Source organism: Artibeus jamaicensis, unplaced genomic scaffold (assembly GCF_021234435.1).
Source record: "Artibeus jamaicensis isolate MK-2021 breed Jamaican fruit bat unplaced genomic scaffold, CSHL_Jam_final contig_859, whole genome shotgun sequence".
NCBI lineage: Eukaryota > Metazoa > Chordata > Mammalia > Chiroptera > Phyllostomidae > Artibeus > Artibeus jamaicensis.
The window spans coordinates 2853402-2880945 of NW_026521989.1; the positions used below are offsets into that span (position 1 = coordinate 2853402).

Sequence of the window (27544 nt, forward strand, 5' to 3'; positions counted from 1 at the left end):
CCTCCGTGTTTCTCCTGCGCATTTCTGACAGGCGTACGATTTCCCCCCAGGATTCATGGGTTCTCACCTGATCAATTTTCGCCTGGGGCTCTACAGTCCCTTGTATATTCATGAGGAGTGAGAGCTCACTCAGCTGGTGACTTGTGGAAGGGACTCTGTAGTTTTAAAAGAAGACATCCAAGGGGAAATAATCCCAATCTGGCCTCTGGAGATTGGGAGGTGGGCTGTGATGGCTGGAGCAACAGCAGCCATTATTTTACCATGAGTGATCTATGCCCTGGGAAGAGCAAGGTCACAGGACGCTGAGGACCCACCCACTGGAAGACACTTGTGAGCCCTTAAATGACCTCACCCCAGACACCCCAATCTCTAGTAGGTCTCCTTTGTGTAAATACACAGGCTGTCTTCAGTGTTCAAATCCCACCTCAATCCAGGACACCAGACATGCAGTTCTGTTGTAAGGTATCTCTACATGCTTATTAGCTTTGTTTTCTTGTTACCGTAAATTATGTTATAAAAGGAACCTCAGTGATTTCCCTGTGGAAACTGTGAGCACAGCACTAAACCATCATAACTGACCATTTTCATTCCATGTCTCCACCGTGATTGTTTTGAGTGATTGAGAGACACAGACTTATAATAACAATTGTTGCCTTTTGGGGTTTTTGTCATGTTTATTGAGCTTATTGGGGTGACGCTGGTTAATATCATCACATGGGTTTCATCAGTACAATTGTATAATACGCTCCCGTATATTGTATTATGTGTTCACCACCCCAAGTCTAGTCTCCTTCCATCACCATTTTTACCCCCTTTTACCATCGTCTGCCTCAGTGATTGGTTTTCAGTTATTTTTCAAACACCTCTTGCTTCCAACTCTCTCTTTGGAGACCGAGCCCCCAGACCCACACTGGAAGCCCCCACATTTGGGACTTTTAGGGGTGTTCTGTGTGTCTCGCTCACTGCCAGGAGCTCATCACTGGTTCTCGTATTCACGGCCAAGTCTACAAGTCCTGTGAACACTCATCTTGATGGAACCCAGCTGCACCGATCGACCCAAATCTCCCCTGTTCCCCTCCCCGATGTAGCTCTCAAATACAAGCCAATAGGAGTTTTTTATGCAGAAGGACGTAAGGTTTCCGACTGCAGCCCAAAGAAAAAAGGTGTAGAACAAGCAAAGCCGACGTGGCGGCTTCAGCACCGCTGCCCCCAGCCCGTGAGAAAGACTAGAAACTGCACAAAAAGCCTCAGCACCTGAGCACCGCTATGCACATCCCACAGTGTCCAACAGGGACTGCATCCACCCGGTGTCCCAGGACCACGCACCCTGCGACTCGGAGAATCAGAGGCGGTTTTCCCACAAATGAGTTTGCACTTGAGAATCGCCCCCCTGCAACTCACGCTCTCTGCAGGTGATAAAGAAATGCTGGGTCCTGGGCAGCGGGCTTCTGCCCTACACGCTGTGGGTCCCTCCTGCCCGCCTCACCTGAGGGGCAAAGCGCCCAGGGTGTCTGGCTTTCCCGAGGGACACAGCACCGGTCGAATTCCTACCATCGCCTGTCGGAAACCCCCGTTCTCCCAAAAACCCGTCACAACCCTGCCCAAGACCCTGAGCCATTTTGCAGACACCGCGTTTCACGGCCAAGCCCCCAGGCACGAACATGAGGCGTGTTTCTGCAGCAGGAGGAGGTAGTGTGAAGAGCTCAGTGCAAACAGGAACAGCTCTGTGTCCAAGACGGGGGCGGGGGGGGGGGCGCGTTGGCTCCACCCGGTCCAGCAGTCGGGTTTATTGGGGAAGCAGCCCAGGACAGCCAGCGAGAGGGGGCGCTGGTTTCTCAGCAGCTCATCCTTGCGCAGCAGGAGAGGAGTCAAGTTCAAGGAAGCCAAGGACGAAGGAGACTTTCCACAGGAGAGGGGGGCGCGGGTCCCGTCTAGACGGAGGTTTCCCCAGGGCACGTCCAGGTCCTCAGACGTTCTCCGGTGCTGCGGGGCAAGACGGCGACAGACATTTCTCAGCTGGGACAGGAAAGCTCTCTCCCTTGTCCCCCATTTGCTCTTCGTGAAGGGTCGGTGAACACCCTAGATACATCGCATAACTCTACGCCCTTCGTTCAAGCGAATTATATGCGCAAATTGCCATCGTTTCTATTTTATTTCCTTCCCGGTTTTAGGAAAACTGTATGTGAACAGGTGTCAGACCTGCACGGCGAAGTTTGAATTATTACGGTCACTAGTACTATTGTTATTTTGGTATCGCACTCAATACTCTTTTTCCCTCCGTGACGGAGTTTGTTGCTATGCCATTCACATAATGTGTCTGAGGCGAATAGCTCCCTCCCTTCACCCCATTCCAGCCCTGTCCTCAGGGGGCCCCCCGAGCTCTGGGACATAGCCATCCAATCGAACGTGCAGAGCTCTGCCCTGCCGAGGCAGCTGCTGAGAAAGCCAGGCCTTTTCACTCAATTCTGTTTTCCCCTGCCTCGCCCTTTGGAGGTTGGGCATCATGGAGACCCAGGCTGGCCCTGCGGGGATGGGTCACTACCTCCCATCCACCAGCAGGGGGAAGCGACACACCGGTTTTAGGGTTTTGAAATTGCACAAATTGTAAGGGGGGAAAAAAAACGAGGCCATCAGGATAGGTTTCTGCTGGTAGCGTCCCCCAACAAGCCCCAGACAGCTTCACCCATGGGTGGTCTCAGAACCAAACATTCAGAGACCTCAAGTTCAACGCTGAGCTGTTCATTGTGCAATAGAACTTCCTTCACCCTGTGCCCCTCTCTTAGAGGGGCACCTCCAGAGCCCTCGGTGACCAGCAGCTGGCTATCCAGGGGCGCTTCTCCAAACCAGGGAGCCTGGACCACTCCTGGCTGGTGTGACTCATTGGACTGAGTCCTGCAAACCAAAGGGTCACAGGTTCGATTCCCAGGCAGGGCACATGCCTGGGTTGTGGGCCAGGTGTCCAGTAGGGGGCGCATGAGAGGCAACCACACATTCCTGTTTGTCTCCTCTTTCTCCCTTTCCTTCTGTCTAATAAATATATATATATAAATCTTTTTTTAAAAAAAAGGATTGAGCATTTTCTGTGAGAACACACACATTGGTTTCTCTCACCCAATTGCTCTGGGTTCGTGACTAGAAAGTTCCGACTAGAAATCCCTTCACGAGGCAAGAGCTGCTGAGCTAGAAATAACGGCGCTCGCTAAAGACGCCAGAGAGTATATTTATCAGGCTTGAAAAACGGGGTGGGGGCGGGGGGAGAAATGGGAGTGGACCTTACCGTTGGTTCGGAAGCAATTTCTCCTCCGGTTGCGCTGGAAGTAGGTGGCCGCGGCGCCCACCAGCGTGACCACCACCACGGAGACGATGGGAGACACAATTTTCGCCACCATGTTGCCTGCAGGGGTCAAGAGCGGCACCGCGCAGTGAGAAAAGGCGGCCGCGGAAACGCCGTTCGTTTTAAATCCCTGCGCATCCCAGCTTTTCTCACACCCACGGAAGAAAAAGAGCCATTCAGAGCAGGGAACTTCACCAGGGGACTCTTCTTCGCCACCCGTGGAGCTAATAATTATGGGGTACCCACTGAGGACCCCCAAGACTGCACGCGCAAGGCGTCCTTACTATGTCTCTTAAAAACGTGTTTGACCGGACTTGTACGTTTGGGGACGTCGGATGTTAACTCGCCAAAGAGCAAAATTTCACCCAAAGGGGAGCAGGCCACTCGGCACCCCCCAAAGCCCTGCTGGGGCTCTGGACTGCAGACCGCTAGGCCTGGAAATCTCATTTCATGCAAGGCTCCGGACTCCTGCACAGAGAGCCGAGGTGGGGGGTGCCTTGGAGACACAGGCAGAAGCCCCCCACGTGGCCATCTCCGTTCCCCTCGTTTGAAAATAATACTATAAACAAAGCCCCTTTGCAAAGAAGCCGGAGCCACCAGCCACAAGGAGCTGCCTCACACGTCGAATGCCTCCAACCTGTGGGTGTTGAAACAGGACAAAGTGACCTGTGCACGGGGCCGAAAGCCTCCCTGTGTCCAACAGAGCTGTGTGCCAAGGGGACAGGAAAGCCAGTGACCACTGGACAGATGAGCCCAGGACTGAGCATGAAACTCACTGTGGAGAGGCAGCGTCACGATGCCATGTCAGCTGCGCCCACGGCCACGCCTCCCTGCTGTGGGTGTCCCTGTCCCCTCCCCTCTCTCATAGGTGCCACCCCTGTGTCTGCTCCTCCTGGGGACCCTGCGTGGGCTCCTGCCTGAGTCAGCGCTTCCTCAGTAGCTGTTATTGATCTCAATAAACGTGGCCACCTCTCACTTACAAAGGCCCTTTAATGTTAGGGGAACAGCCTCTAAAGTAACCACACTCGTGGCACCTCTGACTGGGTCAAGCCCCTGGTGTGTCGTAGGTGACAGATGAATGGCCACTGCAGGATCGAGGCTCCCAGGCTGCCTGGAGCCCAGGGACCTGTCCCTCAATCGATAACCACACCACAGCCACCTCTGGTGGCTCGGTCTCCCCCTCCCTGCGTCCGCACCCTCTGCAACATGATCTGGTACCACTGCCCAACCGAGAGGTGGCAGCCAGGCCTCGTGCACGCAATGGGGACTTCGGCCAGCATAACACAGACATGTAGCTGTGTTGCCTCAAAGTGCAGACACGCTTCCCTCAGCCCTCCTCAAGAACGAGCATGACCTGGTCCGTCGGAGGGACGGATTTTAGCCCAACACCCCGAGTCCTGTAATCCTGCCCCTAACAAATGGTTGTATTTTAAGCCACTACATTTTTGGGACCTTTTGTTACACAGCGGAGCTCACTGATACATGTTTTGGGATTTGTTGTTACACAGCAGAGCTCACTGATACATGTTTTGGGACCTTTTGTTACATACCAGAGCTCACCAATACACATTTTGGGATTATTTTTTTGTTGTTGTACATCAGAACTCACCGATACATGTTTTCCTGTCCGCTGTTCCATACAGAACAACCACGTGAGCACGAATCACCAAATAACCCTAAAAGCTGACCTCTCCTCTCCATCTCTGCTGCCCATCACCTAGCTCACCAGCACCTCCCATCTGGGAACCGCATGACTCTTGTCATCGGTCTCCCTGACACTTAGCCCTGTGTGGTCCATGCTTCCCAGGGGGGAGCCAGCTGTATCCCATCAGCACGCTGGCCATTCTCCAGGTCCGTGTGCCCATCACACTCCACACCCTGGCCACAGACACTCCTGGTGTGCCAGGAGGGGAGCCAGCCTGGCCTCGCTCACCATGGTCCCTAACATCTTCCTGTGCTGTCCTGTCATGGCCGCCGCTGACTCATCCATTAGACCGAAGCTTCAATATAGTTTTTGCCAAGAGTTCTTACCCCCACCCACCCCAACGAGGCACAGGACTGGCCCTCCGTGCTGCTACAGGCCTGGACACATCTCATCCGACCACGGGTCCGACCTGGATTTCTCTCTTAGGCACTGGGCTCCCCCCTTCTACCTTAAGGACCTTTCTAAGAACACCAAGTACCCAACCAAGAAGGATCCAGAGACTCCATGCCCATCTCGACTTCCAGTTGCAAATTCACTTTGGTCCCTTTTCCCCTTTATGAGGGACATGTCACCGCCGCCACCTCTGTGGACAGACAGCTTTCTCCTCATCTTCCAAGGAAATGTCTCGTGGCTCAGGGCCTGGGACCCATCTCCTAGCTGCCCGTGACAGACATCACCTGTGTCCTCAGTGCCTTCGTCTTGGACCTTCAGGGGGGCTGGCTGAGCACTTGGAGGGGACCACAAGGCAGAATGACCACAGCTCCCCAAGAAAGCCCATCTCTGCTCTCACAGTGACAGGGCACCTTGCACCGTGACCACTAATCTCTATCTTTGCCTCTCTGAGCTCCACACGCGTGACCCCACGCTGAAGATTTTGCACAGGAGTTTCCTGACAAAGAAAGCCACCCGGCGCTTATGAGCGTCCCCGGGTTGGGACAGAGACGCACGCCCACACTGGCCCTTCACCCATGGGTGGGCGACGCTGGGTGCTTATGAAACATCGGGGGGGGGGGCACCGATGTATTACCTTGAGGGTTGCCATAGGTATTGTAGCTGTCACCACCTGCAACGGGAAAAGCACAGGGTCACGCGTGCATTCGGCAGCCGTGCACGGGGGCCCCGCGCGGCCGGCACCAAGCAGAGGCTGGGGGCTGCCGCGGTGAGCAAGCAGGCAAGAGTGAACGCTCTCACAGGGCTGCCTGTTCCCCGGGAAAGGTGACATGCAGCAGGGACGCAGAACACAGGTGCTCCATGTCACGGTGACAACAAGGGGCAGAGACGACAGCTCTCGGTCCAGGGGTCAGGGGTGTGTGCACATGAGCACAGATGTCCAACATACACAAGCACATGCCCACATGCCCACATGAGCACATGCTCGAAGACACACGTGGATGTGTTTGGCACAAACACACATGCATGACCCCATGTGCTGCACCCGTGAACATATATGCATCCCCATGCATGTGCGTGGACGTGCAAAAGCCACGTGCATGTGTGTTGTGCACAATACATATGTGTGCAAATCTATGCTCACACACCTGTACACAACACACAAGCTCACGTGTGAGCATGCAGCCCAAGCATGTTGTTTATGTCCCTTCAAGAAACTACGGCCTCATCCCATGCAAACCATCTTGGCCAGCGGTGGGGACAGGCGGGGACACCGATGGCAGAGCCGGGCGGTGGGTTAGGCGGCAGGCAGGACACCCGGCGCGAGCAAGCTTCCCACCAGGGCCCAGGCGGGTGTTAGCGCCGCAGAGGCAGCAGCTCCCCGGCACCGCGCAGAAGAGAGACCTCCGTTACCATAGTTATATCCGCCCGAGTTGGGTCGAGAGCGCCCACCTCCTGCAGGGAGACAGAGGCGGCGTGAAGAGGAAGACAATGCCCAGGAAGGCTGCCCGCCAGCCGGCCAGCAAGGCAGCCCCAGGAGAAAGCCAGAAGCCCTGAGGCCAGACGCCCGGAAAGGCCACCCCAACTTGGAAGGGAAAGGACCGTCCCGCCGGTGGGCTGGCCTCTGAGCAGACAGAGGCAGCCTGAGATGGACCCCAAATGAGAGTGCATCCTCAAGACCACGGCCAGGTCCCCCGTGAGGGGGTCGTGACTGAGTTGTCTGCCCACTGGCTGGGGGATCAGTTAGAAGAAAAGCCTCGCAGGGTGGTTGGGGCGAGGCCAGGGCGGAAACACTTTCTGAGTCGCCGCCACAGCCGGTCACAACAAAGACAGGGCGTCACACTTTTCCTCGTGCCTGGAGACTGACATGGCAGGCAGGCCTTGAGGATTCTGACAACAGGCACCATGCTCATTTCACTGGTCTTCAACTGGGATTGTCTGTCTGGTGATTTGGAAATGTCACCGGGAATTTAATGTGCTGTCCATTGGAAGTGCCCGCCGGGTGCTCTGGGGCTGAGCCGTGCCCATCTCCAAAACTGGTAGGCTGGGGCCGTAACCCCAGAAACTCAGAAGATGTGTGAATTTGCAGATGGGTCTCTCCAGAGCTAATGATGGTAAAATGGGGTCCCTAGGGTGGCCCCGACCCCACAGGACTGGGGTCCTTGTAAGAAGAGGAGATGGGGACTCAGACACACCCAGAGGGACGCCCGTGTGAGGACGCAGCGGGAAGATGACGGTCCACACACCCAGGAGAGAGGCCTCAGGAGGGGCCAGCCCTGGCCACCCCTGGGTCTCAGCCTCCAGCCTCCAAGACGGGGAGGGACAGATGTCTGTTCTTCAAGCTGCCCCAGGTGGGCAGCCTGACGTCACCAAGAGAGTTCCTGGTAGAGAAACCGGGCCATTAAAAGCCAACTCCTCAGAAAAGGAGAGAGACATTGTCTGACCTCACCAGGCAGGACAGACTCAGGACACGCCCTCCCGGGCTGCACAGCCCTGACCCCTCCAGTGCCCTGCAGGAGGACAGAACCCAGCCAACGGTCGGGCCACCTGCTGGGAACAGTCGGGTGACTCAGTGCGCTGGGTGCTAACCAGACCAGTGACTCCCAGCTGCACGCAGCTCAGGCCCCCAAAACAGCCCCCGGGACTGCAGGATCACCGGATGAGCACACCTTGGGCCCCGCAGTAGGTGGCCCCCCAAAAAAACCTCACTGTGTCATGAGAGACCAGACTCGTTTTCTGGAAAAACACTCAGAAATGGAGGACTGTGGGCCCCCCGCGGGGGGAGCCATTTCTCTCCAGTCTATGAATGTGATCAAAGAACGCGGGCATAGAGCTGATCTAATCAAAGACCCAGGAACACGAAGGTGCTGTACCTGAGCGGAGGCGGACCCTTCAGAGAGCGCACACCTGGAGTTAAACGCGGGTATCGCTCAGCTCAACCGTGACCTTTCCTCCACCTGGTAGCGGCAGAATCTTGAGCTCGGGGCCACCTCGATGGTGGCAAATGTCGAGCCCGTCAAGTGTATATTATTTGGGCATCACCCTTGCGTTTCTTTTGTAAAATCTCACCATGATTTCCAATAAAGACTAATGTGACCCAAATCCAAAACGTGCTTGCATGGGTTGTAAAATCTTTATAGGAATATGGGCGTGCACCCGAAACAGTTCCTCGATAACTTTAAGATGTTAAAAATGCTTGACAAATGGAAAACAGCAAGTAATAATAATAATAATAGCCCTGACTGGTGCGGCTCAGTGGATTGAGTGCCAGGCTGTGAACCACAGGGTTGCCAGTTCCATTCCCAGTCAGGGCATATGCCTGAGAGGTGGGCCAGGTCCCCAGTAGGGGGCGCATGAGAGGCAGCCACACATGGATGTTTCCCTCTCTTCCTCCCTCCCTTCCTCTCTAAAAATAAATAAAAATTTAAAAAACATATAAAATATCTACCTAAAAAATAATAATACTTTAAAATTCATCGATAGATTGATAGGTGGGTGAAGGGTGTCAAAAGGTACACACTTGGAATTATAAAAGAAATAAGACCCAGGGTGTAATGTACAGAGTGGTAACTATAGTTCATTCCATATTATATTATATTAAGTATATATTATGTTAATATTATATTAGCTATCATGATATTATATTATATGTTATCATAATTCTTCATTATGCATTTCAAAGTTGGTAAAAGAATAGATCATAAGAGTTCTCACCACACATGAAAGGTTGTAACTACATGAGGTGTTGGATATTAACTGGACTTATTGTGCTGATCATTTTGCACTCTACACAAATATCGAATCATGGTGTCCTACAGTTGAAACTAAAGAATGTGTATGTCCATTCTGTAGGTGTAGGAAGGTCAGCCGTGACGTTTTCCTTTCCCAGCTGTGGCCTTTCGCGGCCATTCTTGCCCTGGGGAACCAAGAGCGTCGGGCGCACTGCGCGCTCCCACCCCAAGCCGTGCGCACAGGCGCACAAGCCCTGGTCCACCGCTTCAGTGCCCGGCGCCCTCGGACCTGGGCGTCTTCCCCCGCCCTATGGTGTCCCTTCGTGCGTTGGAGCACAGGAGCTGCCTCACATGGAACCCTCCGGGTCCTGCCTGCCCTCTCTCCATGCTTCTCCACCTGGACACGGGAGTGTGGGCGGCCCGAGCTCAGGCGCAGGAGGAGCAGCGAGCGGGTCAGAGTCCCCGCAGAGAAGGCTGAGAAGACGCGCCCAGCAGGGACAGACCCAGATGGAAGGTGGGGACCCCAGCTGGGAGCCCTGCATATCCTCCCCCATGCCCCGTCTTGCGCCCTGCACCCCGCGCGCCCCACCCGGGCCTCCGCGCCGAGCGCACCGTGTGATCCGTAGCCATCGTGACCCGGGCGGTAGCCGCCTCCGCCGCCGCCTCCGTAGCCATCGTGACCCCCGGAGGGGTAGTAGCCACCGCCTCCGCCTCCGCCACCTCCTGTAGAGAGAAGGTGGTGTGGGGGGCGATTTCAGCAGGTGTCCTCAGTGATGGGTGGGAATGAAGGCACCCCCAAGAGTCACCACAGAGGGGCCGGGAGCACCGGTATTGGGGGACTTTCCAAGGGGGTTGTGTGTATACATAATATGCATACTAATGTAAAAGGATATATATTCATATAAAGACGTGTGTAATGACAGATACATACAGTAATATTTGCACAGATCAATATATGTACATGGATATACATCAAGGAGAATGACTATATATGAATACACAGGGTCCCACAGAAATAACACTTGCCTGAGTGTGTTTGGTAGGGTAAGAATAGGCGTGTAATAATTTACAGTTTCAATTCGAACATGTCACCTACAGTGTCATAGGGGGTGTTTGGGGGTGATATTGTCATGTTCCAGAATGACATGCCTATGATTTTGTCAGAAAAGATTTCATAATAAAAAAGGGCATTATTTGCACCAGACCCTGTGAATTATTATGCATGCATGCAAGCCGCATGTTCCACGCGATGACACTCATCGCATGTGTTCACATGTATGTAACTTGTATGTGTGTGGTTACTCATGCTATTGTGCATGTTTATAATGTGTGCACACATGCATATAAAACAAAGATGTGTGTGCTCATACCTATGTGGCCCAGATACATGTGTGTACGTGCATGTGTGTGCATAAAGCATGTTCTTACGTGCTTGCCCACATACTTATATCAGGGCTTCATAAGGGTACACCCACATAGGTAGAGATGTGGAGAGAGTAGATCCCAAATGCTCACCACACAGAAACCATCGGTCACTCTGTGAGGTGACAGAGGTGTCCGTGGAGCCTACAGGGTGCCACGCAGCACCCCAACCGCGCCCCGGGCCCCGGTCACCCGGAGAAGCTGCACAAACCTGCGGGCGGCCTGGGCCTGGGCCTGGGCGGGTAGCGGCCGTCGTCCCCGTCACCGAAGGAACCTGAGGGAAGAAAGACACCGCCATTGTCAAAACTCCCTGCAGACTGCACCCCCAGGACCCAGGTTCGTGGGAGGGTCATGCGGGCGGGTGATGGGGCCCTGTGGGGGCCTGTTCCTGAGCCCCACACTGAGGGTGGGAGCTTGGTTCCTGGAGATGAACGGGGTTCTGACCGAGGCCTGCAGGACGGGGCGGCGGTGGCCCGTGGAGCAGGTGGCTATGGCACCCACACACATCCACCCTCACCCTACATAATGACTGCGACTTGTCCATGGTTATGGAGGTTCCCACTTGTGGGGGTTCGCCAGCATTTCATGAGAAATACAGCAGGGGCTCGGGCCGCGGGACCCCCCCCAAGGGCGTGTGCAGGGAGAGAAGCAAAACTCAACAGAACACCTGTTGGGTGGACAGAGTGGGCATTGTGCTCAGTGGAATTATAAGTCAGACAGAGGAACACAAGCACCATACGATCTCAAGTGCACGGGGAATCCCAATAACAAAATGAATGAGCAAACAGAGCAAAAGCAGACTCCGAGACAGAGAGAACAGACCGAGGGGCTGCTGGATCGGAGAGGGGCTGGGGTTGGGGGGTGAGTGAGAAGCGGGGGGGGATTGAGAAGCCCAGTGGGCAGTGACAGAGGAGTCACAGGACGGAGAGGATAAGCCAGGCCGGAGACCCGGTAAGATTGCCATAACTCTGTGTGGTGCCAAACCAAAGGGTCACCAGTTCGATTCCCAGTCAGGGCACATGGCTGGGTTGCGGGCCAGGTCCCCAGTAGGGGGCGCCAGAGAGGCAACCACACATGGATGTTTCTCTCCCTCTCTTCCTCCCTCCCCTCCCTTCTCCAAAAATAAATAAATGAACTTTTTTTTTTAAAATTTGCCTTCCTTAATAAGAACACGAAGCATCTTTGGAGCTCGGTGCATTTTTTCAGTCAGTTAACGCCAAAGAAAATAAGATGTGTTTGCTGCTGGTATACCGCCAGGTCTGGTGGGGAGCAGGTGGGACCCCTAACAGAAGCACACTTAGGTATTATTTCAAAGCAATGGGCTTTTCACCGTCTCAGAGAGAACCCAAGATGGCATGTTGTGTCCAACACATGTGCCCCAGTAATTGCCCCCTCTTACCTCCACCCTCGGGATAGCCAGGCTGTGGGCGAGGCGGTGGTGGCTTGGGTCTTGGGTAGATATCTGTTGGAAAACAGCACAGTGACTTTAGGGGAGTAATGACATAGTCCAGCAACGAACAATATGAGGAGGCCCTTCCCTGCCAAAACCAGAATTATTTTCTGGACGGCGGGCCCCTTGTAGTCCAGGCTCCCCCCACTGGGTGAGTGTCCTAGGGGCCCATCTGTGTCTGTGCGCCAGCTGGTGTTGCGGTGAGAGGCTGGGTTTGGCTACAGTAGATTTTTTTTTTTTTTTTTGGTGAAGATTCTCTCAACGCATTTGCCCATTTCATGATGGCGCGTTTATGAGTTCACCTGCTCACACCGCGCTGAGTGGTCAGCAGTTTCTGACCAAAGGTGAGTCTTTACCTGCACGGAGCCTGCCTCGTCTTTCTGCATCTATGATAACCTACCAGACAAATATATCTTTGCAACAACAAAACAAATTCTCTCTCTCTTCCTGGACCCCCTCAAATCAGAGGCACCGCACCAGGGGGAGACCCCAAATTTCCCACTGTTCCTTGTTCTCGTGTTCACTGTTCATGGTTTCTCATCTGACTTTCTCTGTCATCCCAGAGATGTCCTCGTTTTCCTTTCTCCCGCCTCCGTAATCGATCACCGAGGGATTTCACCGAACCCACCTTTGTATCCTGTACGGATGCCAATCTGTAAAATTAGGTGCCGATTTCCCAAGCATTTTCTCCATCCCTTGAGATTTTGAGCCCAAGTGACACGCAACCCCTTGGGGACGGACCCCTCGCAAGGCCAGAGGAACTTCCGTCCATCCAAACGCCCCCACCAGCTTGCAGGGAGGTTCACAAAGGCGCACACTGCTCCGCCCAGGGGATTTTTTGCTATTTACAGTTGGTGAATTGCTGTAAAAATCACTGACAGCCTGGCCTATGTCCCTCTGCCCTTTTTTATTTTATTTTTCTTCTAAAGAATCTACCAAGTGTCTGCCAAGTGTTTGCAACAAGCCCGAAGCTGGGGACCAGGGCACTAAAGCACACGACGCAGGGCAGGGCTCATTGAAGAAAAAGCCACATTTCCAAGGGCTCAGACAAGCTACAAAAAGGGTGAACTGTCTAGTGAGAAATCCATCCCAATAACACCAGTGTCCTCTGAATGCACCGCGCTCCCCAGCACCTGAGGGAAATAAAATAATCGGCGTCGATTCGACCTCCTGGTTCCCTTTTGGTGAAGAGAGAGGACCCGCCCCCGGGAGATCCAGGACGGACTTGGTTTCGGAAGTGGCCCCAGGAGAACCCCTACGGAGGTCCAGGCCAGGTCCACGGAGCCCCGTGCCGAAAGGACTCTGAACGCTGAGCATCCTTACTTCCACTGTCCGGGTTTCCGGGCTGCGGGGGGTACGGGGGTTTCGGCTTGGGATAGATGTCTGCAAGGGAGAAGATATTGCGTTTGTTACAAGACAAGACAGATCCCCGGTCGCCAGAAGCAGTCTGTAGAACCAGGACGTGCTGGTGGCCATAGATGTTATGTTCTGTTTGCCTTTGCCGGTCACGGGTGATACATTACCATCGACCAGCTGGAAATCACGCAGCTCCTGGCATGCGAGGCTCAACCCTGAACCTTCAGGAAAAAGCACAACCGCACATACATCCAAAACTCTATTTTTTTAGAATCTAATTGTCATGGCAAGATATCGGAGCGGCTGCCTTCCATGAAGGTAACTCGGAACTCCAAAACGAAATACAAGAAAAAGACGCCTGGAATTCGTGCATTGGCATCCTAATGCCACCTGGCCCGGTAATAACACCGAATACTCTGCTTTTAACCGTATTCCCCACCTGTGAACTCACTGACTTCTTACTCCTTCTGGCAGGGCCAGCTTCAATGAATAAGGCAAAACGTCCAACTTAAAAAAACAGAACCAGATGAAACACTCAGCTGAGAAGAAGTTGTATTTCCTTCTGTTTGCAATGACAGTTTTATTTCCAACATACTCACACCTGCCCCCCGGCCCCTGGTCTTCCCCAGAGAAGGGAGCTGAAAAGGCACCGTGTTATCAACAGTCGGCTTGTTTTGGGATCTCACGCAAGCAAACCTGCGTTTCCCTATGTTTCTCCCCAAAGACAATCCCCCTCTGGCGCGCCTTTGTCTTACCAGAAGGTTTTAAGGTTTCTTTTCACCTGCGGGCATTTAATCACAGGCAAGCGTTCGCCTCCGAGTATTTCGTGAGGCTGAGTCTGGGTCATGTGCTTCCCACCAGAATGGCGAGCGGCCAGCCCTTGTTGGGGACATGGACTAGCCAGCTTCTTGGCATTTGTGGTGTCTCAGACGGACAAAGACTTAACACCATCCAACGCCCCTGTCCACTCCCTCTGAGCTGATGGACGGCTACGTTTGTCCCCTCTGTGGCTGTTTGAATGTCCGTAGCTGCATCGGACATCTCAATATCTGTTACAGCAATTAAACTCCATGTGTATATGTTTATGTTTCCAACATTTCTTGGCTCTCCTTCGTCTTGTATAGGGCGTGAGAAGCACTTACGTTCTATGAAAAGACTTTTTAAAAACATTTCTGTTAGAGCCCTGGCTACTGAGGCTCAGTGGATTGAACGCCAGCCTGAGAAGCAAAGGGTCGCCAGTTCAATTCCCAGTCAGGGCACACACCTGGGTTGCAGGGCAGGTCCCCACTAGGGGGCGCACAAGAGGCAACCAAACATTTGTGTTTCTCTCCCACTCTTTCTCCCTCCCTTCCCCTCTCTCTACAAATGAATGAATTAAATCTATCTTTTAAATTTCTTTTGGGAAATGCATTGGATTGGCAGCTCTGAGGTGAGTTAATACCTCTATAATGTTGATTCTCTCCACCCTCGGGCGAGGTCGATGTCTATTTAGTCAAGTGTTCTCAAAAGTGTTGCATAAATTTTATACATTTTTCCATCCTGGTCCCATGTCCTTTGTGTAGGTGTTTTTATAGGCCTTTCAGACTTTGTGGCTATTGCCCATGCGATCTTTTTTAGATGCGATCTCTTTTACAGTTACATTTCAAACAGGCTTCTCCAGCTGCGCCCAAATGTGGCCGATGTTTGCATAGCCGACTTACGGGAAGCAACATTGTTGAACTCTGTTCCTAGTCCTGCCCCTGTGTTTGTAGCTCTTCTCCAGGATGAACACGAGTTAATAACAGCAATACTAAAACCAATAATAACAAAAACAACAGGAGTGCTTGAGTCAAACCACACCCACCACCTCAGACACACTCCATGCAAAACTATAGGAGGCACTGTCTGAAAAAAAAAATCAGTAATAAGATGGTATTCTTAAGACAGCCCCCAAGGCAGGCAGCATTACATTTATTTGTCTTCAATTCCTCTTCTCAAAGTTTAAAAGTAGCACTGGGAAGGACCCAGCAGTCCCATTTCTGCTTGTTTATGGGAAAGAAACAAAGTCACCCATTTGAAAAGCTATACCCACCCGTGTGTCCATTCATTGCTGCGTTATTTGCAAAAGCCAGGATGTGGAAGCAAACCAATTGCCCGTCAGGAGACAAGTGCATAAAGAAATTAGAGCTTGGAGACCATGCATTTGACAATCGTGCCCCTGAAACCTGTATAATTATGTGAATCAGTGTCCCCCCGCCCCCTCAAAAAAATTCCATGAAAAGAGTGACCATGGCCATAAAATAAATAGATTTTTAAAAGAAGCTGTGGTACATCTGTGCAATGGTGTACTACACAGCCGTATCACCTGTGACTCCTCACCAGAGTGGCAGCTGCTATTTCTTTCACAAAAGCGCATGAGGAGTGTAGGTTTATTCCGTGCAAAGTCAGGGGCCCAGAGAGACAGGACCCCTATTGAAAGTTTCCTGGCAGGAAATGCCAATTCTGGATGTTTTATAGAAACGGAAGCCTATGGGACTGGTCCTTCTGTGTCTGGCTTATAGCCATCTGCATAAGGTTCTCACGGTCCATCCACATTGTAGCCTGGGCCCGAGGTTTGCACCTTTTTCAGGGCTGCGTAATATTCCACTGTGTGATTGTGTTCATCTCTTTACTCACTGATGGGGAGCTAGGTTGTCCCTATTTGGGGGCTATGGTACATAATGCCGCTACGGACTCATCCTCAGACATTTTGGTCAGAGTCCCTGCTTCATACCTGGAGGTGAAATTGCTGCTACCCAGAGTAACTCTGGGTGGAAACGGTTAAAGAACTCCTAACCTGTTTTGTGCGGTGGCTGCCCTATTCCGCATTCCCGCCAGCCATCCAGACAGGTTCCGGTTTGTTTACCTGCTTCCCTTGCAAGAATGCAGAGACGTCTCTCACCAGCACTGTTCACAGGCCAGTCCCCCCGTGACTAGGGCGTGCTTCTCACACCTCGTGGCCGGCCATCAATTACACCCCCGGGCACACAGCACACCGCACCTCTGCCAACATCCTCACGCAGCCCTTCCAACACACCCACTCGAGGGCGGGGTCTCTGGTCCACCCAGCCAGTCATCTCTCACCTGAGTATGGCTTCTTTGTGGGCTCTGGAAATAGAGAGAGAGAACACACTCCATGACCATCAGGACGGACACACGGCTCGCGTGTAATAAACGAACAAGGGAAGGTGCTCCGAGTGTAGGGAACTGAACAGAAACTTCACAGGGGAAAAAAGACCAAAGAAGACACCCCCCCAAACCAGGCACGCCTGTCTTAGCCGCAGCCGCCAGGGGGTGAGAGCTGCAAGGGGGAGTCCCCTCTGTGTGTTAGAAACTATGTTTTAGCAAAGCCCAGCAGCAGGCGAGGGGGTGGGACTTCAAACACATGCAGGAGAATTCGCTCAGCCAAGAGGATGGGGGGCAGGAGGGTGGCGCCCTAGGACCACAAGCAGGAGCAAGGGGTGGTAGATCTGGCCACAGAGGTGGAAAAGGCAAAAATAAAACAGGAATCCAGCTTCCCAGCTTCCAGAAGGACACTTCTCCTCTCACTTTGTTTTGTGCAAACGTTTATTCACTCAACAAACACTGGCCCCTGGACGTCAGTCACTGAGACCCCCAGAGTCTTGGAAGGCACTGGGGGGGCTTCGTGCTCAGTGCTGGTGGGTGTGCACACCACGTGGACAGTGCTCGGGCTGCAGCGCATGGCCCCCTGGCTGCGGGAGCCCGGCTGCGCCGTGCGGTGCATAAACGGGAACAGCCAGAAAAACAGGTTTGGGCAAGTCGCTCAAAGGAACCAGACACCAGGGCTGAAGTCTCTGTAAGCAGACGGAACTGCGTGCTTGGAATCCTTCTGTGCACGCGGCATCCTGTGTTCAAAGTCCATCCGCGTCGCAGCCTGAGTCAGAGCCTCGCTCCTGTTCCTGGCTGCGTAATATTCCATGGTGTGGATTCTGTGTATCTGTCTATCAGCTCAGGGAGACTCGTGTTGTTTCCACCTGTGGCTACAGCGCATGAGGCTGCAAACGTGCCTCTCACAGCTTTTGTTTGAGTCCCTTCGGTGGTACGGCTCTGAGCCCATGTCCTCACCCTTGTTCTTCTCTGTCCATCTGATCACTCCCTGCTGGCCACACAGCCTGAACTTCACGGGACATCACTGAACTGCTCTCTTTCCTCAAACCTTCCCCACTCCGCAACCCAGGCTGCATCACCCGGCCCCTCTGGGCTCCAGGAGTCTCAACATCACGGTGCCTGTTGACATTTGTCTGTTGTCTTGATTCTAACCCCAGGCCTCTGGGGCTTGCCAGTAAAGGCCTTGCTCGGTGAGCAGGGAAAATCGGGGTGGTGGTGGGAAGGTTCACGTGTTTCCGCCCTCATCGTGTTTCAGCCGGGGGTCTGGTCGGTCGCCACCCCCCTCTTTCATTTCCCGCAACTGTTTATAGGGGCCGAGTGACCGCGGGAGGCCCCCGAGGCCAGAAGCAGGCAAGCAGGTCTCTTTTTGTTTCGTTTTTAAAGAAAACCGCGTTCCTGCCTGCTTGTGAGTCCACCCTTTCCTCGGGTCAAACACGTCCACCGGCAAGCTGGACGCTGGTCAGGGCCACGGAGGCAGCCAAGGCGTCGTTTTAAATTCCAGGCTTAGTTTTCCAGTTGGGTAAAGAGGAGCTGTGAGAGGGGATGTATGTAACTGCCTTGAACTTGTGCAAAATCTAGGGAGGGGAGAGCAGATGACGGGGGTGCAGAAGTGATGGAGACAACAAAGCAACGTTTCAACGCTCCGCGGACGCCGGTTCTGATTCAGGACAGGTCCTGGCCCTCGGTGGACAGTCCGCAAGGACAGAGGCGCCTCGCTCGGACGACCCCGGTGAAGCCGCTTTGGCCGAGAGCCTGAGGGGGTTGTCCGAAGCAGCCTCCAGAAGAGAAGGGAGCTGGTGGGCATTCTCGGGGTGATTGGCTGAGACTCGTACCAGACTTTTCTCACCCACCAAACAGGAGCATGGTAAATTCGCATCGTTTAAAAGACTAAATAGCTGAAATGAAATGTCGCTTGAAGAACAGACAAGAAAGCCCTCTGGGAGGAAGGAGGGGGAGGCCGGTTTGGTGCATCGGTCAGGGGCTGGATGCACAGGGTGTCGGGCAGCAAGGCCCAAGCCGCAGAGTTTCAGAGAAGCGGAGGCACCAGCGGGAGACCGGAGCACGGCCGGGCGAAGCAGCGGAGTCCAGCCCCAAAGAGGCATCGGCAGGACCTGGCCATTGATCTCGATCTCGTGGGAACTGCGGGGGCATCGCTGCCTGGGGATTCCAAAGCCCCCACCCGACCTCACAGAGGGGCTGGGGTTACACCCACGTACCAGCGTTGTCGTCGAGAGCATCGGCCAAGTCGAAGTCGCCTTGCCCTGTGGGGAACACGCAGGGTGTCAGTCACACAGGGAGGAGGGTGGCCAGGCTCCCTACTTCCTTCCTCAGGAGCCACAGACCCCCTCTCCTCGGAGCACAGCTCAGCCCCACTGAGAGTTCAGCAGGTGCACAAAGTCCCCTGACCCTCCAGGTCCCAGGCCTTGTGCAGACCTATGCGGTATCTTTCCCAACAGGCTGGGGCCCCCCTCACAGAAATATAATTCCATCACTGTCTTTTTTGTTAAATTTTGTTTGGTTAAGCATTTACTTCTAGAGAGAGGGGAAGGGAGGGAGAAAGAGAGGGAAAGAAAGATCAATGTGTGCTAGCCTCTTGAGCGCCCCCTCCTGGACACCTGGCCTGCAACCCAGGCATGTGCCGTGACTGGGAATCAAACCGGCGACCCTTAGCTTCTCAGGCCGGCACTCAATCCACTGAGCCACACCAGCCAGGGCTGTATGACTGCTTAAAACAGAGGAGAAACGTGGTCTCAGCTGCCCTGTTGCGGGAAGACATGTGCGAAGCTATGGATGAAACACAGCCAGCCAGCCACGCGGATGCTTTGGGCCAGCAAAGCTGGAAGTCTTCCTGCAGGAGGCAACAATGTCAGCTGTTGTAAAGGTGCTGCTGAAGCCACCAGGAGAGTCTCTGGCCCCATGTTTAGCTCACGGGAAATGGGGTACAGCCGGCTGGGACTACAGGCAGGGATGTCTTCCTTTATGGCTAAGACAGGACGGAGTTGGACCCGAGGCTCACGCCCCAGGCCCTCCTCCCAGTGAGCGAGGGCTCCCAAATTCGGCTTACGCGTGTGGCTTTTCGACTGGCAGAAAATGACCCCAGAGAGGCACAAAAGCACGCGCCGACTTCCTAACTGGCCCGAGTCTGAGAAGTCCGGAGGGTCCACAGTCGGGTGGGAAATGAGGGGGCACCCGTGATAGGTTTGGGGTAGCTTTTCGGGCGAAATGTTCTGGAATCGGGTGGCGCTGGTGGTTGCCAACATTGTGAATTGATCTTAAAATCATGAGCGCGGTGACCTTCGTGCGTGTGGATTTGAATCTCAATCGAAAATATGTGTATTTTTCACTGATGTTTTTAAAGACAGAAGAAGGGGGTGGAGAGAGAGAGAGAGTGAGAGAAACATCGATTTGTCATTCCACTTGATTGCTCCATCGATTGGTTGCTTCTCTCTGCACCCTGACCGGGGATCGAACCCACCACCTTGGCTTTTAAGGACGATGCTCCAGCCGAGTGAGATAACCAGCCGGGGCTTCCCTGTGTACATTTGTCGCCAGTCGAGGGTCTCAGACCACACAGGCCCCTTTTCCTGCCACCCGCCTCCCCCATCCCACAGGCCCCCCGAGGTACAGAACCCAGGTCTGAGAGTCTTGGAGACCCCGACCGGTCGGAATCCCTCTTTGGCCGACAACCTTTTCAAACGCGGCTTTGCCGGGATGCAGCCTGCAGGTCACCGGTCCACGCTTGGCCAGGGAACAGGTCCGCGGCTTCGAGCCCCGGCACCGTGCTGCGTGACCGCCACGTCTCTGGGTTCCCGAGTACCCTCCTCGCCCCAGAAGGAGCCCCGTCCTCACGAACCATCAGCCCAGCCCCTCCCCCGGCCCCTGACCACCACCGACCCCCCTCTGTGTCCCCGCGAATTCGCCTGCTAGGAACGTTTCACACACACGGAATCACACACCATGTGACCTCGTGGGTCTGGCATCTGTCACCAAGCATCATGGCTTCTCCGACCTGTGTGACATTGTAGACGGTGTCCCCTAAGGAATCCTCCAAGCACACAGGGCAGGGCTTCTGCCTGCCCGCCGGACGCTGGTGTTGCTGCAATGGCTCGCCCGCCCCAGCCTGGGACTCTGCATTTCCCGGAGCACCAGGGAGGCATCAGAATTCGCCCCTGGACAACCTTAGTCGCACCCAAAGCCTGGAAGGAGGGGCGCGGGGGCTCCTGGAAGCTCCCTGCCTTGTGTACGCCCTGGGGAAGCTCTGCTGGGCCCACCCTGGGGTCCACTCAGCTTCTGCCCCTGCCCCAGCTGGGGTGCCGCGTGCGACGGCTCTGGGGTCCCCGCTGAGTGTCCTCTGAGCCCTGAGTGGGCGCAGCCCCAGACACGAGCCCTCTGAGTGAGGTCTGGGCCCCGGCATCAGAGGGCAGGGAAAACCGAGGCCAGTACGTCCCACCGGCAGGGCTGGGAGGCCGGCTGACACAATGACAGCCCAGTCCCAGAGGGCCTTCTGTCCCTCTGGGGGTCCCCGCAGACGCCCCTCTGCCCTGTGGTATCTGATCTGCTGCAGGGAACCACCCGGCTGCTCCAGGACAGAAGACTGTGTGTGCCTGGGACCCCTGCCTTCAGGGGCAGCCCCGGGGCGTGGCTGACCCTCCGTCTGCCCGTCCAGCTCCAAGGGGCCAATCCCTGGGCGAGGCCCCCAGCCAGCCCAGCCCGACTGACAGCATTCTCATCGCTCCCCACCGCCTTCTGCGGGCTTCCAAAGCGGCTCGGCCGGCCGGGCCGGTGATGGACGGACGCCGAACCATCCTCTGCAGCCCATGGGCCCGCCACACCCTGGCTCCCAGGGCGGCCAGCGCCTTTCGGGCCTCGGCCCCTCTCCAAAGTGCCCTTTGCTGCACGGTCGGAGGTACCAGTGCGTTGCAGCAAAGGGACGTTTGGAGAGGGAGGTCCGTGCCTCTGTGGGGGGTCCTGGGACCCCTAACCACACAGCCTGCGGGTACACACAGCCCTCCCTATGTCTCCATCTCAGTTGCCTGCGTGGACTTGGAGGAGCTTGGGATGCCTCCGGGCGGGGCAGGGGGGCAGGGAACAGGGCGAAGGAGGACCCCGGAGGGAGCTGCGCCTGGCGTGTGGGAGCGCTCCCGTGCACTGAGGCCTGTGTGAGCATGACTCACGCGTGTGGGGCGGGTGGCGGTTCCACCTACCTCATTGCGTAAGCCAGGCCACTGCAGCCGGCATGAAGCTGACCCGTGGGGTTCTGCCGGCCGGCAGGTCAAGGGTTTGCCAGATCCCGCCAGTGACAGGGTGGGGGCGGGGGTCCCCGGCCTCAGTCACAGGGGCACTGACTCAGAAACTCTCATTCATTACGCAGATTTTCCACTCAGGGCATGAGACTGGACATGGAACATAACATCTGCTTCTCATTTTTTTTCTGGTTTTTGTTTGTACTTTTTTGCTGACTCGCTCCACGGTGAATCCAAGGCACATGGGCCTCGGCTCTGGAAGCAGCCTCGGGTGCGGGGATGACAGAACATTTTTACCGCAGAAAGAAGCTGGGGTGATTTCTCACCAGCAGTTATTTAGGATATGATACCAGTACAGCCTTTCTTGGCCAGGAGACACATTCGAACTCCCTCGTAACTAACTGGCTGGCTGCTTGCATGCAAAACAACACCGGCTATCACCCTAAAAACATCCGAGTGGATGTTCCTGTCTAGAAAGGGCATCTCCCAGCAGCCCGGGAGGGGGCCTTGTGCTAAATATTCTAGAGGCTTGTGGCTCCTTTGCAGTTACAGAAAGGCCCAAGGGTTATTGCAGAGAACAGCTCCAGGGTGATCGCATCTGTTAAAGAAACCAACCAACCAACCGGAAACCATGGTGGTCTTTCAATTGGGACAGGCTGCGGGTGAGGCTTGCAGGGGGCGCGGCTGTGGGGAGGAGGTTGGGGGGACACACCGGACCCTCTCGGTCCCGGCAGCAACGCTGGTCGTGGGGGGTTTTGAGAGAAAACTGTCTGTCATGATGAGAACTCGGACGAATTCTCTCGTTTGCTTGACTTGTGTTCACACCCCTCCGTGAGCAGACTCGGGATGTTACAAAGCTCAGCACAGCGCTGTTCTTCCAATAATAATAAAATGATCATAATAATAAGCATTCAAGACGGAGGTCTGTCTGAAACAGGGACACACAGGCCCGACCAACCAGCAGAAGCTCCCTCCCAGCTCCCGGGACGCCCTGAAGGAGTGGCTCCGGGTCTGAAGGGGGCAGACGGCCCCCTGGGCCACCTCTGAGGAAGGAGAGAGAGAAAACACAAACTCCGTTACCAGTCCGAGGCCTGGCACCGGTGCCCACCGCCCACGGCAGAATTCACGCCCCGCCGGCCTGCAGTCCCGTGCCCCGGGCTCACCACACTCCTGGGCACACGGACAGGCTCTCCCGGTTTGCCGTTGCTTCCATGACACCTGTCTTCTCTGACAACTGTCTTGTGGTTTTCTTTCTTCCCCCGTCCCCCAGAGTTCAACCTTTTTTTTTTTATTGAACAGGTTACAAAAGAGATTTCCACAGTTCCCCGTCCTCGTCCTTAAAGAGGCTTTTAGTTCTTTGCCCCAAAAAGGCGGCTGCATTGAAACGCAACCTTCGGGCTCAGGCGCCAAGGACGCATATGCCCCGTGGGCTGAAATCACCGTGACTTGACTGTGTCCGCAGAACACACCAGGGCTCCCCCGGAAACACATCGCGACTGTTTGGACCCAAATCTTCAGATTCCCTTTTGAGTCCGACCCCATCATTCCAAGAAAAAAATAAAATAAAATAAATGCCCAGCACGCATTCAGAGCAGCTTCTTGCCGGCACGGCATGACTCACAGCACCGAGAAAATCAGGCCTCTATCTGCCTAGGTGCACGGTCCCCGGGGTCGGAGAATGTGAGCGGGAGGCCAGCGGCGGACCCGGTGCCCGGCCGCTACTGCGGCCCCACTAAATCCCCCCACCCCACACAGAACGGAGCAGCCCTGGGACTAAATCCCCTCCGGCCCGGACTCCCCTGTGAGATTCCCTGCACCAGGCGTGTGTTCACAACCAGGGCTGCCCCCCACTGCCCAGCCCCCCGGGGGTTCATTCTTCCTTCTCACCCTCAGCAACCCCCTCCCGGTAGGTGGGCAGCTCCCCAGAAGGCCGACCAAGTCGTCCCAGGTCCTTGGGGGTCACGACGGCCTTGTCGGGACATTTCACATCTAAACCCTCTGCACCAGCAGGCCCTCCAGGAAGATAAAGATCCGCTCACAGAGGACTGAGAAGCGGTCACTCTTCCTAAAAGGCAGGACATCTCTCGTGAAAGGGAGACAGGAGAGAATTGCCGCTGAGTGTCCCCGTGAAATGCCACCTCCCTAAAGGGCCTGGGCCCAGGGGTCCCTCGGTCCTGGAAGCTGGAGGCCGAGACCCAGGGGTGGGCCGGGCTGGCTCCCCCGGAGGCCTCTCTCCTGGGCGTGTGGACGGCCATCCTCCCCCTGTGTCCTCCTCACACGGGCGCCCCTCTGGGTGTGTCTGTGTCCCCATCTCCTCTTCTTACAAGGACCCTAGTCCTGTGGGGTCAGGGCCACCGTAGTGACCTCATTTTACCTTCACCGCCTCCTTATAAGCCTTATCTCCACACACAGCCCCAACCCGAAGTCCTTGGGGTTAAGATATCAGCCTATGAGTGTGGGTGGCGGCTTAACCCATGACAGAATTCAAGAGGCGGTCACCCGAGCCCCCAAGGAAGAGTGTTAGACACCCAGGTGGAGTGGGGGGGCAGCGTTGCGGCACCCCGGGGGGCTGGGAGGAGAAGGGGGAGCCGTTTGGAGACAGGCTGCCTCCACAACAGGGTCCCATCCGCCTCAGGGCTTCTCAGCCTTGGCGCCTCTCCAAGGCTCAACCACCCACCTGACCTGCCAATCGTGCCGGCAGGCGGCCGCCTGCAGATTCCGGCTGAGCAGGTCCGGGTGAGGCCTCCCGCCTGTCTTCCCAGCTCCCAGGGTGTGGGCGCGGGTGCTCTGGGCCCCCACTGTGGAAGCACATGGTGGGAACCGGAATACTATCCCGCTGACCGAGCCACCCAGGGTGCAGGAGGCCCTCATACCCCAAAGAACCAGAGCGTGGCGGGGAAGACCCCCAGACTGCTTCTCCCCCCCGGGGGGAGGGGAGGCAGCCTTGAGTGCACCCCGGGGACCTGCCTGGATGGGGCCCACCGATGTTCGGTCAGTGCTGCTCGGGTTCCTTCGGAGCACCCCGACACATAACCCCCGGACACACGGGCAGAGGGGACTCCCACTCCCGGCCGAGACTGTGAGTAGCTCTCAAGTGTGGGGCTTGACCAGGGAAGCACCTTCGCTCTCTTGCAAAAAAAACCCCGTGCAGGTAGGACTTGGGTGGACAGCATGAGGAAGCACAGTGAGAAGGTAGAAAAATCCAGCCTGGGTGGTTGGCTCAGCCGGTTGGAGCACTGTCCTGTGAACCAAAAGGCTGCAGGTTGGATTCCCGGTCAGGGCGCATAGAGGAAGCAGCTAATGGATGTTTCTCTCTCACATTGCTATTTATCTCCCTCCCTTCTTTTGTCTCAAATCTATAAACATTTAAAAAGGGGGGAACACAGCAACTTGGGAGACCTGGCCTGGCAGGACCCTCAGGTTTTTTTCCACGGTGAATGCGTGTGAAGTACCCGCCAAGTCTGCCCAGCTTTACGGTGAAGGCGTGGCCACCTTAAGGAATCCCTGTTTGATGTGTCATAAAGCACGAGACCCACTTTGCATTCTGGGGGCGCCCCTGCCCGTGGGGCACGGGAAGCCCACGGGTGTCGTGGCAACACAGGCTGCGAGGTTGCAACTCAGGCACGTGCCCGTCTCGGGTTGGGTGTCCAGATGCCCCGCTCTGGGCGCGTCCCAAAGCTGCCTCTCACTTCTGCTTCTGTAAATTCAGGGATTAGCCTTTGCCCACAGAGACGTGCCTGCGAGGGGGGTCTGTGCCCCGGCCGGTCACACCCCTTCTTGCCCCCTCTCTCTCTAAACAACCGAGTCCTTACCCCTCAACACAGGGAACACGGGATAAACAGGAAATGGCCCAATCCCTCGGGCGTCTGCAGGCCGTGTTTCAATTCCTAAGCAGCCACACTCTCCCAAGCTTCCCCGGACGCCTTTCCCGGTATTAAAATCATAAAAGAACAGCAAGAAAAGGAAGCTCAGGGAAGGGCTGTTCAAATCCTACGCAACTCCTTGAGCTCCTAAACTCGCTCGCCACCGTCCCCAGCCCTCTGGCATCCTGTGAGACACTCGGCCTGCTCATGGGTGTGGCGTTCGGGGGGGTAAACAACTCAGAAGATTCCAATTTACAACCAGCAGCCGCAACACTGGTAAACACCTTCAGCGTGGGAGCAGACCGACTTTCAATCCAACCCTGTCTCCACCAGCCGTGTGCTGCAAAACCAAGCTGTGTTCCGACTGCATTTTTTTCTTTTTGCCTCACAGTAAACCATCAGCGCTGAGGTGTTCAAATCAGCCCAGCGAGACTCAGAAACCCCAACATATACTCCTGAAGGGGTCTCGCAGGAAGCCCCCCCTTTGCAAAGACGAGGCACACACCCTCCTCTAAAGCAGAAAACAGGCGTTTGCTTCCAAAAGCCCCGGGGACATCAGCCTACACCCTGCATTTTTTCCACTTTCAGTTTCTGCCGCCGCTTGCAGCTGTGGTCCCGGTCCCCTGCCAGCTGCCACTCTCGGGTCCCCTTTGGAATGTCCTCAGCCACTTAAAGCCCTTCCTCTTGCTCCTTTATGAGAAGTTTTTAAAGCGACCGGCAGGCACCCACACCCACACATCTCTCTGGGCACGACGTGTCTCTTACCTTGGGCGTGGGCCAGCACGCACAGGGCGGTGACCCAGAAGAGTCCCCACCGGGTTTCCATGGCTTGCCTCTGGGGGAAGGACCCCGAGGTGCCCCCGCCGCCGCCAAGGGACTTGTGAAGTCACAGCCCCCGGCCGCCGCCGCAGGCCGGTGCCGCTGACTTCTGCTTGCCCAGTGAGGAAGGAAGAGACGGAGAATTTCCTCAAACGGAAGGATGAAGATGAAGCCGGCTAGAATCCCGAGGCCAGCATCACAGGGGCTCGGCTCTCACTCAGAAGCCAAAGCCCGGACCAGGGCCCCGCGGGACGAGAGGGAGCAAGCATGCGCCACCTCTCTCGTGGGGCCTCCCCGGGCGGCGATGGCCCACCCTCGGGGTGATGCAGACACAGGCGGTTCCCCACGCTTCCAGGGGCCCGCCCTCCGGTTGGCTCGGCTGTCTGTGGGCGTGCAAGAGGGCGTGTTGCCACCGGGAGCTCCTTGTGCACCAGCCACGAGCCTTCCCAGCATCCTGCCTGGCGGTGACACCCATGCCTCTCCTGGGTCCTCGCAAGAACACCACCCAGGCCAAGCGTGCCTCTCGCCTTCCGGAAAGGACAAGACGCTGACCCTTCGGAACGTGGTCACCCTGTTCCCGGGGCCCATCCCCTCGGGGATCTGGGGAGATGCCCGCACCCAGCTCCACTTTCAACCCAAGGGCTGCCGGAATCTGGACTCCAGCCTTCAGCCTGGCTGTGCCGGTGCAGGTGGGTCACCCGGAGTCGGCTCTCGAAATGCATTGCTACTGGGTGAAAAGGGCAGCACGGTGGCCGAGAAAGGGACGAAGGGATGAAGCCACCAGCCTAGGGACACCTGGAGCCCCCAAAGCTGGTGCAGAGAGAGAGTGGAGATGACCAAGGGGTTCCAGCTTCGTGCCGGGAAGACTGGGGCCACTCAGACGGGGAGCGTGAAGGCCAGAGTGCGGTCCGGCACTTGGCACCAGAGCCCGGTCCAGCGACTTACGGGGACACCTGTTTCCCGATTTCAGGACCATTGTCCACATTGAAAACACCCCAGTTCCTTTAGTCAGTAACTGTGTGGCGAATACTGATTTCCATGAGGAGCGAAGGTTGCAGGTGCTATGAAGCTCGCTCCCAGGGGC

The 27544-nt window shown here is 55.6% G+C and overlaps 1 protein-coding gene across 2 annotated transcripts; it reads right to left on the minus strand.

Moving 5' to 3' along the window:
• Positions 1-1867: 1867 nt before the first annotated feature.
• XG (Xg glycoprotein (Xg blood group)) lies at positions 1868-26852 on the minus strand. Of its 2 annotated transcripts, XM_037140416.2 has the most exons (11): positions 26407-26838; positions 18752-18796; positions 16491-16514; positions 13356-13415; positions 11982-12044; positions 10794-10856; positions 9773-9883; positions 6843-6884; positions 6067-6102; positions 3278-3394; positions 1868-1983 (listed from the first exon to the last, which is right to left on the minus strand). In XM_037140416.2, exons 1-11 carry the CDS (start codon positions 26465-26467, stop codon positions 1967-1969), a joined length of 639 nt encoding a protein of 212 aa, XP_036996311.2. In that variant the 5' UTR covers positions 26468-26838; the 3' UTR covers positions 1868-1966. The 2 variants fall into 2 exon arrangements, with proteins under 2 accessions (XP_036996311.2, XP_053529413.1); XM_053673438.1 differs by lacking the exon at positions 6843-6884 and having other exon boundaries at positions 26407-26852.
• Between the last annotated feature and the right edge of the window lie 692 nt (positions 26853-27544).

Excerpts from the sequence above, each read along its gene's own strand:
- XG (XM_037140416.2), bottom strand. The coding sequence starts at position 26,467 with ATGGAAACCCGGTGGGGACTCTTCTGGGTCACCGCCCTGTGCGTGCTG. Across the intron at positions 18,797-26,406 it reads CGTGCTGGCCCACGCCCAAG|GGCAAGGCGACTTCGACTTG; the intron begins GTAAGAGACACG and ends TGTTCCCCACAG. Across the intron at positions 10,857-11,981 it reads TGGCTATCCCGAGGGTGGAG|GTTCCTTCGGTGACGGGGAC; the intron begins GTAAGAGGGGGC and ends TTCTTCCCTCAG.